General features: G+C 42.3%; 1 protein-coding gene across 1 annotated transcript; it reads left to right on the top strand.

The window, feature by feature from the left end:
* The first annotated feature begins 334 nt into the window (after positions 1-334).
* LOC118533656 (olfactory receptor 2Z1-like) lies at positions 335-3,776 on the top strand. The gene is made up of 2 exons (XM_078059355.1): positions 335-349; positions 2,832-3,776. Exons 1-2 carry the CDS (start codon positions 335-337, stop codon positions 3,774-3,776), a joined length of 960 nt encoding a protein of 319 aa, XP_077915481.1.
* Positions 3,777-18,527: the final 14,751 nt, after the last annotated feature.

Below are 18,527 nucleotides of genomic sequence, written 5' to 3'. Positions count from 1 at the left end.
GCATCATTAGCAAAGGGACCACCTGGCAATTCTGGAAGGGAAAGTGAGGTCAAGGAAACAGTGTTGAGTATAAAGGAAGGAAGGGGGCCTTTCATAGGTAAGACACTGGGGAGACATCCTATGGTCTTTAGAGGTAGAGGATCCAAGGTACCAGGGCAAGTAGCACTGAGTTCACATCGTGCTGTAGACTGACATTTCTTGGAGGTAAATCAGAGTTGACTTGCATGGTTTCTTAAAGTGGAGACGGGGGCTGTTGACAAATCCACTGAAAGGACCACCGTGCCAAAGCCAGGTAAGTGAGTGAGGGAGCATCAGGGCAAGGATATTCAAGACCATGGACCCACAGCTGGTGAAGTGGCTCCTGCCATAGGCCAGGCAGCAGGATAACTGTCAAACAGAAGAAATAAACATAACTGGAGCAGGAACGCCAAAGCTTTACTTAGGAAAGCAGGATCTGATTGATCCATTATTTTTTGTTGGAAAGTGAGGTGTGAAGAAAAAACACAAGAACCCTAGAATCATACCAGCTGTTGTTTAAAAATTAATTCTACCATTTGTTTGCTGGGTGATCTTGGACTGGTGTATGAGTGTCCTGGGGCTGTTGTAACAAAGTAACACAAACTGGGTGGTCTAAAACAGACATCTGTTCTCTCATGGTTCTGGAGGCCAGATGTTCAAAATCAAGGTGTTGCCAGGATTGAATCCTTCTGGAGGGTCTGAGGGAGAATCTGTCCCATGCCTCTCTCCTAGACTGTGGCAGCTCTGGTAATCCTTGGTGTTCCTTGGCTTATAGCTGGGTCAGTCCAATCTCTGCCTCCATCTTCACATGGCCACCTTCTTTGTGTCTCTGTGTGTCCTCTCCTTGTCTTACAATAACACAAGTCACTGGATTTAGAGAACACCTTAAATCCAGGATGACTTCATCTCAAGATCCTTAATATATCTGCAAAGACCCTCTTTCCATATAGGGACACATTCTGAGGTTCCAGGTGGACATGCATTTGGGGGCAACGCTATTCAACCCAGTATAGTTGGCTATTGCCTATACAAGGCAGATGATAACACTTACCAGTAAGATCAAGTTTAAAAAAAAAATGCCTGTAACACTTAAATGTTAAACGTGAAATGCCTGTATACTTAAAATTATCCAACCTGAAATGTCAATAATGCCAACATTGAGAAACACTCAACTGAAGCCCATCAACCTTTCTCTGACCTTAACATGATGTCCAGTACATAGTAACTGCTTAATAAGAATCACCTCCCTTTTCTTCCCTTTGGCAGGGGGGCTCCAGGGGGAGATATGGGTGAAAAGAGAAGAAATAAGTATACTGTCCACTTGAAAATCCTTTGAAAAGGTCCAGAGAGACTGGCTATGAATTTGCCCCAAAGGATAATGATTAAAGAACAAACCCTTCTCTATACAGAGTCATGGAAACAATGCAATTCTCCAGGGATTTAAGTTGGGTCTAGTCTTATTAATAATTCCTTTAAAATGTACCTGGAAATTCAACTTCACAGATTAATCTCTAGGCATGCATCTGACATGAAGTTTATCTCTGCTAGAAGACCAAGACAGTGGACCCAAGAGACCTCCCAGAGGCTCTGCTCCAGGTCAGAGAAGAGTGGATGGATGTCAGCTGAAGGGTTTCTCAACATTGGCACTATTGAAATTTGGGACCAGACAATTCTTTGTGGTAGGGGGGACCATCCTGTGCATTATAGGATATTTAGTAGCATCCCTGATCTCTACCCACTAGATCCATTAGCAACCCCAGCCATGACAATTGAAAATATCTCCAGACATTGCAAATGTCCCAGGAAAGAGGGCAGAATCACCTCTGGTTAAGAACCACCAATTTAGGATAAGAACAGGGAAATTGTCATTTCAGGAGAGCATGATGAGAATAAACTTGAATTGATCAATTTTTGCCATGCAAGTGGACAAGAGTTACAATGTTGAATAACATCAACAAAAAGGGCTAATACATATTGAACAGTCTTACTATATGCCAGACACTGAGCTAAGTACCAGGCATACATTATCCTATTATAGGTGAACCATCCTACCCAGCTGACCTTTTTAATGTTTACATTTCCTCTACAATATGAGTAATAATTGTGAACTTAAATCAAGAAATTGCCATATGGTTGTCATTGAGCTAAGCTGTTTAATTCATTATCTCATTTAATACTCACAGCTACTCCTACAAGGAAGGTGTTTTTTTTTTTATCTCTATAGACAGATAGGGAAACTGACTCCCAGAAAGGTTAAATAACTTGTCCAAAGTCACAAAGGTAGGACACAGCTGAGTTGGTATTCAAATCTTCCTCTATCCCAGAGTATATTCCCTTAACCATATACCAAACAATCCACACACTCCATATTCCTTCTTCAGGCTCATCATCCCTTATTATCTTTGGTAAGGTCTCCCCAGTTGATATCTAATCTCTTTGGAACACCTCCCCTGCTTTGGTCCCAGGGCATCGGGGATGAGGTATATTCCAATATTCCACTGGGACTGACTTGTACTCCCTAGCTCGGGGACAGAGAGGTCAACTGCAAGTGTTGGTGGATAGTGCTTGCTTGAAAGGCAAAGGCAAGACTTTGCTATTCCCCATCTCCTGACCAAAGCAGACATAATGAATCCGTGATGGTATGTTTTGTTTTGTTTTTTTCCTACTGAGGCTGAATGTGCTCATCATCCTTCTTGAGACTTTAAGCAACCACTACTAAGCAATTCTATTTGGCATATAAGACAAGACTATTACCCACTGAGACTCTTTCCAAATATCCTGTTCTTCCTACAGATGAGTGATGCTTCCTGGAGGATGAGAGAATCAAATCAGTCAATGACTTGGACTTCACTCTCATGGGGCTCTTCAGCCACTCAGGGTCACATCTGGTCCCGTTCTCCCTTGTGGCTATCATATTCACTATGGGCCTTCTGGGCAATGCCATCCTGCTCTTCCTGATCCACACAGACTACAGGCTCCACATGCCCATGTACCTCCTGCTCAGTCAACTCTCCCTATTGGATGTTGGCTTTCCACTGGTCACCATCTCCAAGATGGCAGCTGACTTCCTGCAGGGAGAGGTTTCCATATCCTTTGGTGGTTGTGCAGCTCACATGTTCTTCCTGATGCTGATGGGTGTCTCTGAGGGTGTCCTGCTATCCCTCATATCTTATGACTGCTATGTTACCATGTGCCACCCCCTACATTATCCTATGCTCATGAGACGTCAGGTCTGCCTGGCCATGGTGGGCACCTCCTGGTTGTCAGGTGTGCTTGTGGCCTCCATCCAGACCTCCATCACCCTGCACTTCCCCTACTGTGCCTCACACACTGTGGATCACTTCTTCTGTGAGCTGCCTGCTCTGCTGAAGCTCTCTTGTGCAGACACCTCTGCTTATGAGTTGTCGCTGTCCATCTCAAGGGTGCTGATCTTGCTGCTGCCCCTGTCACTCATCACCACCTCCTACAGCCATGTGTTGAGGGCTGTTCTCCGCATGTACTCTGCCGATGCCCGACACAAGGCCTTCACCACCTGCTCCTCGCACATCACTGTGGTGGGGCTCTTTTATGGGGCAGCCATGTTCACGTACATGGTTCCAGGTACCTACCACAGCCCACAGCAAGACAATGTGGTCTCCCTCTTCTACAGCCTTGTCACCCCCACACTCAACCCCCTCATCTATAGCTTGAGAAACCGAGAGGTTCGAATGGCTTTGGTCAAGGTCCTAGGAAGAACTGGCTTTAGGTCAAAGAGATGACCTCATGGAGGATTCTAGGTTTTTCGGGACCCTCCCTTACAGTTGAAGCCTGTCTCTTTTGCATTTCATGTGGTGCAAGGTTGGAAGTATTGTAATATATTGAACAAGGACACAGACAGCCTGAGTTAGAATCCCAGCTCCCCTACTTCTTACTTGGCGGACCTTGGATATGTTGCCTAAACTCCCTGTGCTTCAGTTTCTTCATCTGTAAATAAGACAATAACAGGAAGTACTCACAGGGTTGTTGAGGGTGTATGCTGTGATAATAGAAACCCTGTTGGATTTATAGATAAAAATTTATTTATCGCCCATATAAATTCCAGTGTAGGTCATCTCTGATACCATACTATACTATCCTGATACTCTTCTGTAGTCAAGTTCTGATACTTTATTGTATTATTGTTACCATAAGTAATACAGTATTCTATAGGTATCATCCCTGATACCTATAACAACTCCTTTTCTCCTCCCAGACCTACTTTTTCTCTTGGGGATTTATAAAAAACAAAATGGTGAACCCAATCACTTAAACAAGAGGAGGGGCGGTCTTTTATTATTATTATTATTCTTAAACAGAAGGAAAGTTTTACTAAAATAATGTTCACCCAATAGCTTGTGGGTATTTTGGCCACACATTAGTGTCCTGGCTTACTCCCCATTCTTACACATTTATGCACAGTGAGTGACGGGCCTGGGATCCAATCTCTGGAATCCAAGTAAGAAAGGAGATATAGGGGTTAGTGCTCTGGCAGTGATGCTCTAAAGATCCCTGCCCATGTTGGTTCTCAGCAGTATCTTTGTTTGAGTCACAATTTTAGGTTTCACAGAAGTGGAAGACTGTTGCTCAAGATGACCCTGGTTGGACAGTCCAAGCACGTGTTACTTTTACGGTCTCAATTACTATGAAGCAGAGATATAAGATGGCGAAGCTCACTCTTATCTGAATGTCAAGGCCATCTAAGATTGGATGCTGCCTTTTTTAAACTTTTGTTGTCATCACCATTGGGTACAAGAGTTAAGATTACTCACTTAAAGATGTCCAGAGGAAAGATACATCCCTGATCTTTATCTTTGCAGAGATATTTACCAAATGTATCTTTAGATTAGGAATCAGAGCTGTTCTTGTGCATATGAAGGCTGAGTTGACAAGTCATCCTAAGCATTTTGAACAATGGGTGCCAATCTACGTGTGTGTCGAGAAAAGGGGTTATTGATTGGGAGCTTTTAAGTATTTGAACTATGTCATAAAGCCCACATCTAAGTCCAAGCTCCATTTTCAGAGCTGTCTGGGACCAGTCAATATAGGTATCAGGGATGATACCTATAGAATACTGTATTACTTATGGTAACAATAATACAATAAAGTATCAGAACTTGACTACAGAAGAGTATCAGGGTAGTATAGTATGGTATCAGAGATGACCTACGCTGGAATTTATATGGGCGATAAATAAACTTTTATCTATAAATCCAACAGGGTTTCTATTATCACAGCATACACCCTCAACAACCCTGTGAGTACTTCCTGTTATTATCTTATTTACAGATGAAGAAACTGAAGCGCAGGGAGTTTAGGCAACATATCCAAGGTCCCCCAACTAGGAAGTAGGGGAGCTGGGATTCTAATTCAGGATCTGTATCCATGTTCAGTATATCACAATGCTTCCAACTGGCAAATGCTCCTGAAGACTAGAAAGGAAATTGTAAAAATCAAGGTAAGGAGATATAGCATGGTAGTGAGAATTCTCTTGTCTCCTCCTGGCCACAGTCATTCTTGGGCAGATCACTCTGAGGTCATAGATGAAATGAAGGTCAGACCCTTTTCGTGGTCTTGCTGCTCTCAGGACTAGGCAAGTGAGTGTGGTGGGGAGGGCATGTTTTAATGCAGTTTTACAAACCAGTAAGAACAAACCAGAGGACCTGAATCTTCCCTGTTGCCCTTCTTTTTTCGTTTCTACCCGTGCTCCTCCCAGATCCAGTAAAGTTTCCCTGAAGTTACAAAAAATAGACTGGATGTGTGTATATTTCTCCCCAAACTTGAGATACTTTTAAAGAAACATTTCACTATGGTGGATACAGTGAAGGGAACATAAAAAAGAGTAAGGTTCAGTGGGGCTGATTAGGTTTTTTAAATTTTTTATTTAAATTCAATCAGCCAACATATAGTACATCATTAGTTTCAGATGTAGTGTTCAATAACTTATCAGTTGCAGGCGCCTGGGTGGCTCAGTCAGTTAAGCCTCTGACTCTTGATTTTGGCTCAGGTCATGATCTCAGGGTCATGAGATCCAGCCCCACATCTGTCTCCACACTAAGTGTGGAGCCTGCTTAATTGAGATTCTCTCTCTTTGGGATGCCTGGGTGGCTCAGTCTGTTAAGCGTCTGCCTTCGGCTCAGGTCATGATCCCAGAGTCCTGGGATCGGAGTCCCTCATCGGGCTCTTGCTCAGCGGGGAGTCTGCCGCTCCCTCTGCTTGTGCTCTCTTTCTCTCTCTCTCTCTCTCTGACAAATAAATAAATAAAATCTTTACCAAAAAAATCTCTCTTTCCCTCTTCCTCTGCCCCTCTCCACCCATTTCCACCCACACTCTCTTTCTCTCAAAAAAATAAAATAAAATAAAAGATGAGTTGCTCCACCATAAAGTGCACACATTTTTGCTTGAATAGATTTTGCCAAAGTACCCTGAAAAGATTGCTACCCACGGAGGAGAGTGGTCATTTTCCCAACTATGTCACCAACATTTTGAATGATAAAACTTCAAAATTAGCCAATTTCCTGAAGGAAAAGTATATTTATTGATTGTTTTATTCTCAATATCCGCAATTTCTAGTGAGGATGAGCATCTTTTCATAAGTTTATTGACCATTCAAGTTTCCTTGGCTATGGATTTCTTACAAAAATATGAAAAGCAAGTGATGAAAATACTAATCATAAGAAAGTTGGCGTGTCTACCTCAATATCAGAAAAAGCAGACTTGAAAGCAAGGAGAATTATCGGAGATAAAGAAGGACATTTCAAAACGATAAAAGGGTCAATTCATCAAGAAGATAACAAATATAAATGTAGAGGAATTCATTCCTCAACCCCACTCACAGTGACACCCACGCTCTTTCATGATGTTTAATCCAAACCAAGCACTAGCAGATGCTAATGTTTCAAAATCAAGTGGATCATTCCCAAGATTCTCCAGAGGCATATTTCACCACTGGGGGTCTAACCAGGCCCTTATTTCTTTCCTCAAGCTTCAAAGCCAGGCACTGCCCACTGGCACTCTGCAGCATCCCAGAGCAAAGCAGAGTTTTGCTCCAAAGCACAAAAGTAAAACCACAAAATTGAAATCAATAAATGTTTAAAGAAATAACTACCAAATGAAATGTTACATCAACTTCACTAATTGTTGACTTTAAAGTTTATAAAAATGATAATACAGTCCACAAAAAAAACCTGCACACAAATATTCAGAGCAACTTTATTTGTAATAGCCAAAAACTGGAAATGACCCAAATGTTGCTCAATACGTGAATGGTTGAACAAACACCAGTACACCCATACAATGATATTCTACTCTGTACTAGTTTGCTAAGGCTAACTGAATAAAGTACCATAGACTGGGTCATTTAAACAACAGAAATTTATTTTCTTGCAGCTCTGGAAGCCAGAAGTCTGAGATCAAAGTGTTGGCAGGGTTGGCTCCCTCCAAGGGCCATGAGAGAAAGGTCTGTCCCAGACCTTCCTCCTTGGTTCATAGATGTCTTCTCCTTGTATCTTCATATCATCTTTTCTCTGTGGTTATCTCTGTGTGCAAATGTCCTCTTCTTATAAGAACACCAGTCATATGGGATTAAGGTCCAGCCTAATGAACTCATTTTAAACTTGCTATCTCTGTAAAGACCCTATCTCCAAATAAGGTCATAGTCTGAGGTACTAGGGGTTAGAACACTGACATATGAATTTGGAGCGGGGGGCACAATTCAGCCTATGATATACCCAGTAATAAAAAAGGAACAAAATGCCATGATACATAGAACAACTTGAGTGGATCTCCAGGGCATTATGTTGAGTGCAAAACAAACAAACAAAAACAAAGCCAATCACCAAAGGTTATATACTGTGTGATTCCATGTCTATGATACCCTCAAAATGACAATTTTATCCATGCCTGTGATAAAATTGCATACAACTATATAGACACATTGTACTAATATGAATTTCTTGATTCTGATATTGTACTATACTTCTATACAATGTAACTACTAGATGAAATTCAGTGGAAGGTATGCGGAATTCTATGTATTATTTTTGAAACTTCTTGTGCATCTGTAACTATTTCAAAATAAGTTGAAAAAACAAAAAATTCACTTTGGTAATAAAGACTCATTCTCAGGGTGCCTGGGTGGCTCAGTTGTTAACCGTCTGCCTTCGGCTCGGGTCATGATCCCAGGGTCCTGGGATCGAGCCCCACATGGGACTCCCTGCTCAGCGGAAAGCCTGCTTCTCCCTTTCCCACTCCCCCTGCTTGTGCTCTCTCTCTCACTGTGTCTCTCTGTCAAATAAATAAATAAAAATCTTTAATAAAAAAAAAAGACTCATTTTCGGGTTAAAAAAAATTCCAGTGGAAGTCATTTATGTTTTTGCTTTTTAACTTAATGGGAAAGTCTACTGATGCTCAAAGTATCCAGCTAAGGGTTAAATAAGCAATATATTCATGGTAAAAAGATGATTTCAAGAGAGAAATGTCCACTTTTTCTTCAAGAGATCATTTCCTCTTTTTTATAGAGAAAAATACAGATATATATAAATAGATATTTTTTTAAAGTATTTATTTATTTATTTACTTATTTATTTACTTAGCTTAATTTGTGTTATAGGAGTTCACATGCTTGGTAAAGTGTATGAATGTCTTGAATTATCCAGATTTCACTAACCCACCTTTTGTATAATGGGCAAGTGGCATAAAAAAGCTTCTTGAAAAGAATCCACAGGACAAAATTAATTTTAACAACGTAAACACCATACCTAAGAAAATGACTAAGGCTAGAATCCTTCACTGGGTAAAACGTGAGAGGAAAAGATGGTAATCAGTGATGTTGGTAGATTGCATTTTCCAAGGATGACCATACTAATGTCTGCCATCCCACATACTGTTCTTGCAATGTGATGTTGATACTCTTCCATCAAAAAGTTAGGCATAAATCCCCTCTCCCCTTAAATCTGGAGGGCACCGTGACGGGGGCAGAGTGGCCCCATGTGACTGCCAAAGCTGAATCATTAAAGGTCATACAGTTTTCACCTGGTCTTGTTGTTCCAAGCTCACTCTTGGAACCCAACCACATGTAGTGAAGAAGCCAAGCTGTCACATGGAGGCGCCACCTGTAGGTGTTACAGCCCAGTCCCAGCCTAGTTGGCTGAAGTGCAGCCAACAACCAGAATATACTGTCTTCTGTGATTCCAGCCCTCAGCCTTCAAATGGAAGAGATGAGCTGACCTTGCCAAGCCCTGCTCAAGTTAAAATTCATAAGCAAACAAAGACAATTTTACTACTTCTTTTCCACTTTGGATGCCCTTTATTTCTTTTTCTTGCCTAATTGCTCTGGGTAGGACTTCCAGTACCGTGTTGAATAGGAGAGTGAGAGTGGACATCCTTGTCCTGTTCTTGATCTGAGAGGAAAAGCTTTCCACCTTTCACTGTTGACTATGATGTTAGCTGTAAGCTTGTCATATATGGCCTTTATTATGTTGAGGTACATTCCTTCTATACCCTTCTATACTGAAAGTTTTTATCAGGAAAGGATGTTGAGCTTTGTCAGATGCTTCTTCTGTATCTAATAATATGATCATATGATTTTTACCCTTCATTCTGTTAGTGTTCTAGATCACATTTACTTATTGATATATGTTGAACTTTCCTTGCATCCCAGAGATAAATCCCACTTGATCATGGTGTATGATCCTTTTAATGTGCTATTGAATTTGTTTTGCTAGTATTTTGTTGAAGATTTTTGCATCCGTGTTGATCAGGGATATTGCCCTGTGTTTCAAAGAGATATATGCATTCCCGTGTTCATTGGGAATCCCATTTTATTCACAATAGCCAAGATATGGGAACAACCTAAGTGTCCATCAACGGAGGAATGGATAAAGAAATGTGATATACAGATATAGATCTATAGATACATATAAGAGGGAAATAAAACCATTTGTGACAATATGGATGAACCTGGAGGGCATTATGTTAAGCGGAATAAGCTAGGCAGAGAAAGATAAGTACTCTCTCTTACCTGCAGGATCTGGGGGGGGAAAAGTCAAACTTATAGAAACAGAGCAGAATGGTGGATTCCAGGATTGGAAGGAAGAGGAATGGGGAGATGTTCAAAAAGTACAAACTTTCGGGGTGTCTGGGTGGCTCAGTCAGTTAAACAACTGACCCTTGATCTCAGCTCAGTTCTTGATCTCAGGGTCATGAGTTCAAGCCCCACATTGGGCTCTGCGTTTGGTGTGGTGCCTACTTTTTAAAAAAAGGTACCAGGGGTGCCTGGGTGGCTCAGTTGTTAAGCGTCTGCCTTCAGCTCAGATCATGGGTCCTGGGATGGAGCCCCGCATCAGGCTCCTTGCTCAGCAGGAAACCTGCTTCTCCCTCTCCCACTCCCCCTGCTTGTGTTCCCTCTCTCGCTGTGTCCCTCTCTGTCAAATAAAGAAATAAAATCTTTAAAAAATAATAAAATAAATAAAAATTTTAAGAATTTTAAAAAGGTACTAAATTTTAGTTATAAGATGACTAAGTTCTAAGGATCTAATGTACAATGGAGAGGACTATAGTTTTTTTTTTTAAGATTTTATTCATTTATTTAACAGAAAGAGATATAGCAAGAGAGGGAACACAAGCAGGGGGAGTGAGAGGGGGAGAAGCAAGACTCCTGCGGAGCAGGGAGCCCGATGCGGGGCTCGATCCCAGGACTCTGGGATCATGACCTGAGCCAAAGGTAGACGCTTAACGACTGAGCCACCCAGGTGCCCCAAGACTATAGTTAATACTTCTGAATCATACACTTGAAATTTGCTAAGACAGTAGGTCTTTTTTTTGTTTTTTTAAGTAGGTTCCACACTCAATGTGAAGCCCAACATGGGGGCTTGAACTCACAACCTGGAGATCAAGACCTGAGCTGAGGTCAAGAGTCAGTTGCTTAACCAACTGAGCCACCCACACACCCTGAGATAGCAGGTCTTAACTGTTCTCATCACACACAGAACTTTGGTAACTGTGAGAGGAAATGGATTAACTCAGTTGGGGTAATCATTTCACAACACATACATATACCAAATCATCACATTGTATGCCTTAAATATATACTCAATTATAATTCAATAAAGCTGGGGGGAAAATTCAATCTACAAAAAAAGAAAGATATTCATAAGCAAAATAAATGCTGCTATTGTTGTTGCCTTTTTTTTTTAAGATTTTATTTATTTATTTGAGAGAGAGAATGAGATAGAGAGAGCATGAGGGGGGGAGGGTCAGAGAGAGAAGCAGACTCCCCGCCGAGCAGGGAGCCCGATGTGGGACTCGATCCCGGGACTCCAAGATCATGACCTGAGCTGAAGGCAGTCGCTTAACCAACTGAGCCACCCAGGCGTCCCATTGTTGCTGTTTTAATCCACTAACTTTGGGGGTTATTTGTTACAAAGTGATTGATAACTGCAACAGCGAGGATAGAAGTAAGCCTCCCCACAAAAAATTTGAAAACATCAAGAAGACTATCATATATACAGATTCATATGCACTAATGTTAACCATTATATGTGCCTTGAAGTGCAAGCTAAGAATACTATGAAGCTCCCATAATTATAAATCCATTTAAATAGGATTTATTTTATTTTTACTTTTTGTAAATTAATATTTACAGGATGTGGTTTATAAATTATTGTATCTTCTCTCTGTAGTAGATGTACCTAATTTATAAATGAATATATGGCTCAAATGCTTTTTTTAAAATAAAATGTTATGTAAAAAAAATTGTGGAGGTCCTGCCTGTGGGTGGGAGCCATGGTAGGATTTTGAGCGGGAGAAGAGCACTATGAATTTGTCACAAGGACCCAAAGGTGCCAAGGGAATTCTTCCACTTCTAGGGCCATTGAAGAAAGTTCTCCCCAAGAAAAAATGCCTCAGAGATCAAGGCTTCCATAGAAGTGGAAGAAAAAAAAAAGAAAAAAATGATGAGTGTTGCTCACTTTCCCCAAGAGGCCACATCTAGCAGGGTTTCCATTTAGGGCAGACAGTTATTTGGCATCTGGATCCCTAACAAAGCATTCAGGGGCTCAGCCCAGGACAATGGGATCAGGGCATGAGCACTAAACCTTCTTCCTGAGGGACCACAGACCACAGATGGAGATCTCTCCATCACTCAAAGCCCCAGGCCCCATTCTCCATGCAACCCAGCTCACCACTCAACTTCAGATCCAGAAGGCAGAGATGTATGGACCACCCTGGGCTTAGTGCCTGATGTCATAGCTCACCTGCCAGGTGAGTGTGGAAAGAAAGAGCAGGAGTTCTGGAGATAGTCAGACCCACTGTGTGACCTTGGACTAGTGACTCTGCCTCTCTGAGTCTTGACTAGTTAGTCCTCATATTGTATGAATGGGACCAGAAAGTCTTTATGTGTGTAAGCCATGCCAACGCCTATGTTGTGCTGTTTTATAGGAGCGGGCTTCGGAAGCAAATAGACCCGAGCCGTTCGACCTCCTCGCACCTCAAAGTCTTCCTCTAGAGAGCAGGAGTAACAGTAGCTACCTTGGAGAATCAGATACAGTCATACGCATAGAGTGAGTCACGTAGTGAGCCCTCAGTACAGGTGAGCTGTCAATAGGAAGAGTTATTGCAGGGTTGCCCGCAGGGAAGCAAGCGAGGTTGTAACGGGGAGAAACTTAGAATGTCTGTCTCCACATTGCTTCTATTTCCCTTGCTGCTGTGACCCGTAGCTGAGAAACTTCTGATGACCCTGTAGGCGTGTTAATCATCAGAGGACTTTTGTTTGCAGCTGAGATTTGCAAAAACCTACCTCACTTGAGGAGATAAGAAAGGATGTACAGAAATGGCTGTGCTACGTTTGAGATTTTCAGGAATGACATGACCAGATTCCTACACCCAAGTATCAACTGACCAAGAGGAAAGAAGTTTCACGACCTTCCTGGGATGTCAGTCACCTTTTGACTCCAATGTCCTCCCGTTTCTCCCTTTTGCTAACATAAAAGCAGCTTGAATTTCATATCCAGAGAGATGGCTCTTTGAGACAGTAGTCCGCCATCCTCAGTTTCCTGGTTTGACGAATAAAGTCAGTTTCCTACCCCAACGTCTTGCCTCTCCACTTACTGCCTTGTCCTGCAGAGAGCTTGGACTTGGTTATAAGGTTACTTTAGGGTTGTCCTGGGGGGCAGGGGAGAAAGAGGAGACATGAGAGTGACCGCTGAGGGCACAGACTGGGTGTCCAGGAGATAGAGTAGAGGCAGGGGGCTGGAGAGGATAGGAGGGGACAGGAAGGAGGGACATTTTAGTAGGAAAGAGCAGCAGGAAGTGGTGATCTATTGGCCATAGAAGTGAGGGGGTAGGGGAAGGGGTGGACAACACTCAGGCTCTGCTTCGAGGTGGGAGGAATATCAGGGAGGCTGGAAGTCCTGGAAGATATCCACCAGGGGATGCCCAGGAGGGTGACATCAGCCTGGGTATTGCAGACAGATCCCAGATACAGGCCAGTGGGTCCACTCTACTTGTTCCCACATTCTTCTTTGAGAACAGAGGACAGGAACCAGGAACCTCGTCAAGAATTTATGAGAGAGACAACAGAGACAGAGAGCAGTACAGACACAGAGACAGAGACAGGGAGAGAAACAGAGACAGAAAGACACAGACGCAGAGACATAGAGAGACTGAGACAGAGATACAGAGAGACACAGAGATAGTGAGAGACAGAAACAGAGACAGAGACACAGAGAGAGAGAGAAAAACAAACAAAAAAAAAGCATTTGGATTTCAGGCATTCCAAAAATGTTCAGTATCTTGATTGTGGTAATAGTTTTCTATACATGATGTCAGAACTCATCAATTTCTGTGTTCACATATATGCCATTTATTACACAAGGTATACCTCAAAAAAGTAGTAATGCAGGTCAAAAGAAAAGATTTAAAAGTATTGTTTATAATATAAAAAATATCACCCACCTTGAGAAATAAAGCATCACAGATACGATTGAAAATCCTGTGTGTAACTTACCCACTTCCTCTGTCCCATTATTTCCCTCCTCCAACGTGACCATTATTCTAAATATAGCTTTTGTCATACCCCTATGGGTTTTACAATTTTTATGTAAACAGGATCACTCTACACATCTTTCTGCAACTTGCTGGATTTTGCTTAGAATTATATTTTTAAGATTCATAAAAATATTCATATTTTAAGATTCATATCAATACACATGACTCTAGTTAATTTGCTTTCAGAGTGATATAATATTCTATTGTGGAAATATACCCTCATGTACTTGTCCACTTTGCTGGTGGAAATCTAAGTATTTTCCGATTTTCCATTATTATGAGAAGTGTCATTCATGATTTGTTTTCCAAATTTCTTATTGTGGTCAAATACACATGACATAAAATTTACCATCTTTACCATTTTTAAATGTCCAGTTCAGTGGCATTAAATACATTCACATTGTTGTTTGACCTTCACCACCAACCATCTCCAGAACTCTTCATCTTGTGATCATTAAACACTGATCATTAAACACTGACTCCCCATCCCCTCCCCCAGCTCCTGACTCCCACCATCTACTTCCTGTCTCTATGAATCTGACTCCTCTAAGGACCTCACATAAGTGAAATCACACAATATCTGTCCTTTTGTGTCTGGCTTCTTGCATTTAGCATAATGTCCTCAAGTTTCATGTTGTAGCCTGAGTCAGAATGCCCTTCCTTTGCAGGGTCATGTCATATTCCATTGTATGGATGCACCACATTTGCTTACCCACCATATACACATAGAATATGTGCATTTTCAACCTTTCCAGACATTGTCAGTCACCTTGAGTGATGAGGGTGAAACAGACTCTCATAGTGGCTTCTAGCTCCTCATTATTGGTGAGGTTGAGCATCCTTGTATTTTTTTCACATGGCATCTGGGTTCCCCTGTCTGTGATATTGTTTCTTCACGTCTCTGCTGCAGGTAAGCGGGTGGGGGACTTACACTGGTCATCAGAGTGTCTGGTCACAGTTTAGGAGTACCCCAAAATGAGATGCTCAGTAAGTGTTTGATGAATGAATGAGGAAGTAGAGGCTGTGCATATAGACTCACTGGGAAGGGAAGAAACTGGTGGCAGGCAGAGGGGCTGGTGGGGTCAGAGAGGGTTTCTTCCAAGTCTGGAAAATACCAACCAAAGTTCTGCCCCTCCTGCTGGCAGAGCTCTAGCCGCCTGCTGATACTACCAAGAGAGCTTCTGGCATTATGACAGACACCTGTCTCTGATTCTACCTCCCTCTAACCGTCTGAGCCTTCCTGGGGCACTCAGAGTGGCAGAAACTCATTAGAAGCCAGCTGGAAAGTGAAAAGGCACCAGAGAAGCAGAGAGGTGAATATGAGAAGTGAATGGGACTATGTCCCTCTGCACGCTCTGGGAAGCACCACATCCTCTCTGGCCCCAGCACATTGCAGCCCACACACCCTCTGCCCACAAAACCACCTGCCCAAGCAGCCTTTGCTGGCTCTTCCTCAGGACACCCCATCCCTTGGTCTCCCCAGAAACATCTGAACGTGAGACTTCCGGGTCCCCAGAGACGGAGAAAGAAATAGCATCGGGCACTTCCTGAAACAATGCACCAAGGAGGACCCAACACCATGTCTGTGGTTCCTGCCAAACTATACAACTTGAGCCTAATCATGAGGAAACATCCGATAAACCCACATCAAGAGACATTCTATATGAAAATCCACCTGGATTCTTTAAACGTGTCAATGTTGTGACTTTGGGAACCATTGAACCTGGGTACCTGGCATATCAGAGTTTGTTGCAAAGCTCTCTCAATGTTTATACCCATTAGGAAAATGTATATTAAAAAATGAAATATATTTTTAAATGTCATGAAAGAGCAAGAAAAGCTGAGAGGCTGGCCTTTATGAAAGGAGACAAAAGGACAAAAGAAACATGATAACTAGAAATGGATGCTTGATCCTGGACTGGATCTAGACGTGCACCTTCTACCTTCTGGAGCCTGGACCAGAGAAGAAAACCGCTATAAATTGTAGCCATTCAGGGACAATTGGAGACATTGGAATCCAGACTAGCTCTTACACATAATAAAATGTATCAGTAATGAATTTCTTGAATTTTATAAATTTGCTGTGGTACATAAGAGAATGCTCTTGTTCTTAGGAAATGCACACAAAGTATTTCGGGGTAGAGGGACACTATGTCTGCAAGTTACCCTCAAGTGGCTCATGAAAAAAAAACATGTTTATATACAGAGATGGAGCTATAAAACAAATGTGATTAAAAGGGTGAACAATCTCAAAGCAGGAGAAGGACACGTAAGAATTCTTTATAATATTCTTGCAATTCTTCTGTAAATTTGAAATTATTATTTTAATTTTATGTTATTTGTATTTTATATATTTAAAATTATTATTATAAATAATTATTATTTTAAAAGTGTACGTGTACACGCACGTCAGAACTTATCAAATCGTACACTCTAAATATGTGCCATTTGTCGTATAGCAATGATACCTCAATCAAACTAGTTTAGAGATAAAATAAATAAGTAAAAGAATGGAGAAGGACTAAAAAAAAAAAAAAAAAAAAAAAAAAAGAATGGAGAAGGAACTTCATTTGCAAAGGCAGAGGAGGCATGACCGGAATCTTGTGTCGGGAGGACACTTCCTTCTGTTGGAGTTTGGGTTTCATGGGGCGGGGACAACTACGAGAGAAGGATGGAGGAGCTGAGAGGCCATCAGTGGTTTGTGGGTTGACTTCTCTACAGCCCTGGGATGGGCAAGACCTTGCATCCTCGCAGAGTGCGTTTCCAAATATGGACGCTGGGGGGCGCCAGTACATCGCCATGCCAGAAGGTTTTCTAGAAGTCTGAGAATGTTCAAGACCTGGAAGAAAACATTGAAAACCTCACACTCTGTTGTTTGAAAACATAAAAGCAAGGCTGAAAAAACCAAATCAATAAAGCTTGGAGGAAATGTCTTCTTAAACTGGCATGATGTCGACTTCATTCATTGTTAACCCTGGCATTCCCCCAAAATGTCATCAGATTTGGAAAGTTATCTGTGGGTTAGGTGTTCTCCGTTTGCAAGAATCCCCATAGGTGCACAATCAGCAAATGGTGCAGTAATTTTCACGGCACCTAAATAATTTCAAAAACGTAGTGATCTTCTCTACTTTTTTTTTAAGCAAAGGAAGAAATACATTTACTGTGAATGGCTTGTTACAATGTTTGCTACAAGGCAGGAGGGGACCTCTGAGAGTGGAGGTGCCCAGGGTTGTCCTGTCCAGCCTTTTGCCTTCACAACTGCTGTTCCTTTGGCCTGACTCACTCCTCCTTCCCTACTTTGGCCAACTCCACTCCCTTTCATCCTTCCTATCTCAGCTGAAGGCCACCTCCTCAGGGAAGCTTTCTCTGACCCCAACTCAGGCTCCCATTACCCTCGCTCTTAGCATCAGATGCTTCAGAGCCCATGTCACTTGCTTGGTAACAGGACCCCTTACAGTGGACCTTGCCGGTAACCATAAATTTATTATTTGTGCAATTATTGGGTTTCTGTCTGTCTTCTCCATTCAAATGTGAACTGGATGAGGGGCAAAGATGCTGTCTTTCCTCCCCTGGCCCAGGGCTTGGCACATAGTAGGTGCTCAATAATAATCGAATGAATGAATGAGTGAGGGAAGGAAGAAAGGGAAGGAAGAAGGAAGAACGGACCAAACAGGTGCATGAGAATGATAAACCTGTTCTTGTCCTGTCTTTTAATCCAAATCAAAATTCCTATGATTCCATTGCAAAACTCTGAACGCTGTCAAAATTCTCTTTAAACTCATGCTTCTTATTTCAACAAGAGTCCCCTCTCCTGCTGGCTCTCTCTGCCCAGTCTTGTGCTGAGTAGTGTTGAGGTAGCAGAGAAAGCTCAGTCCCAGACTCTGCCCTTGAGAAGTTCCAGTCTGAGTTGGGAGCACAGAACTGGACACAGACACCTCCAGCTTAAATATTTAGAGATCGATCACAGCAAGGGTCCTGGGAGCTGATGAGGAGTGCAGGAAAAATGTCCAGGAAAGAGGCTTGAACTTGGCATGGAGAGCAGAGCATAAAGAATCATTAGTCCATGGTGGCTTTTCTACCTGAGGGACCGTGTATGTGAAGACCCTAAGGCTTGAGAAAGCATGATTTTAGGATAGAGTGGAGATAGAAACTGTGTAGAGGAGACCGGCAAGGTCCACTGTAAGGGGTCCTGTTCCCACCAAGTGAGGGACTGCATCCCACCACAATAGATCAGCATCAGCTACTGTCAACGTGGGGCCGGCAAAGTGCTCTGGTGAGAATCGGGCTGGGCTGCTAGGAATAGTACCTCAGGTTATATGCGCTACACAAACCTCAGGGGGCACCATTCACGCGACAGCAATGGGAATGGTGCTCACGCACACGCTCCGCACTGGGGAGTTATGCTGTAGAGTGCCCCTGAATGCAGGGAGAAAACAGAACTTTCATGC

Source organism: Halichoerus grypus, chromosome 1 (genome assembly GCF_964656455.1).
Source record: "Halichoerus grypus chromosome 1, mHalGry1.hap1.1, whole genome shotgun sequence".
Lineage (NCBI taxonomy): Eukaryota > Metazoa > Chordata > Mammalia > Carnivora > Phocidae > Halichoerus > Halichoerus grypus.
Note: the sequence above shows the minus strand (reverse complement) of the source record. Positions and strands in the feature narration are given on the sequence as shown.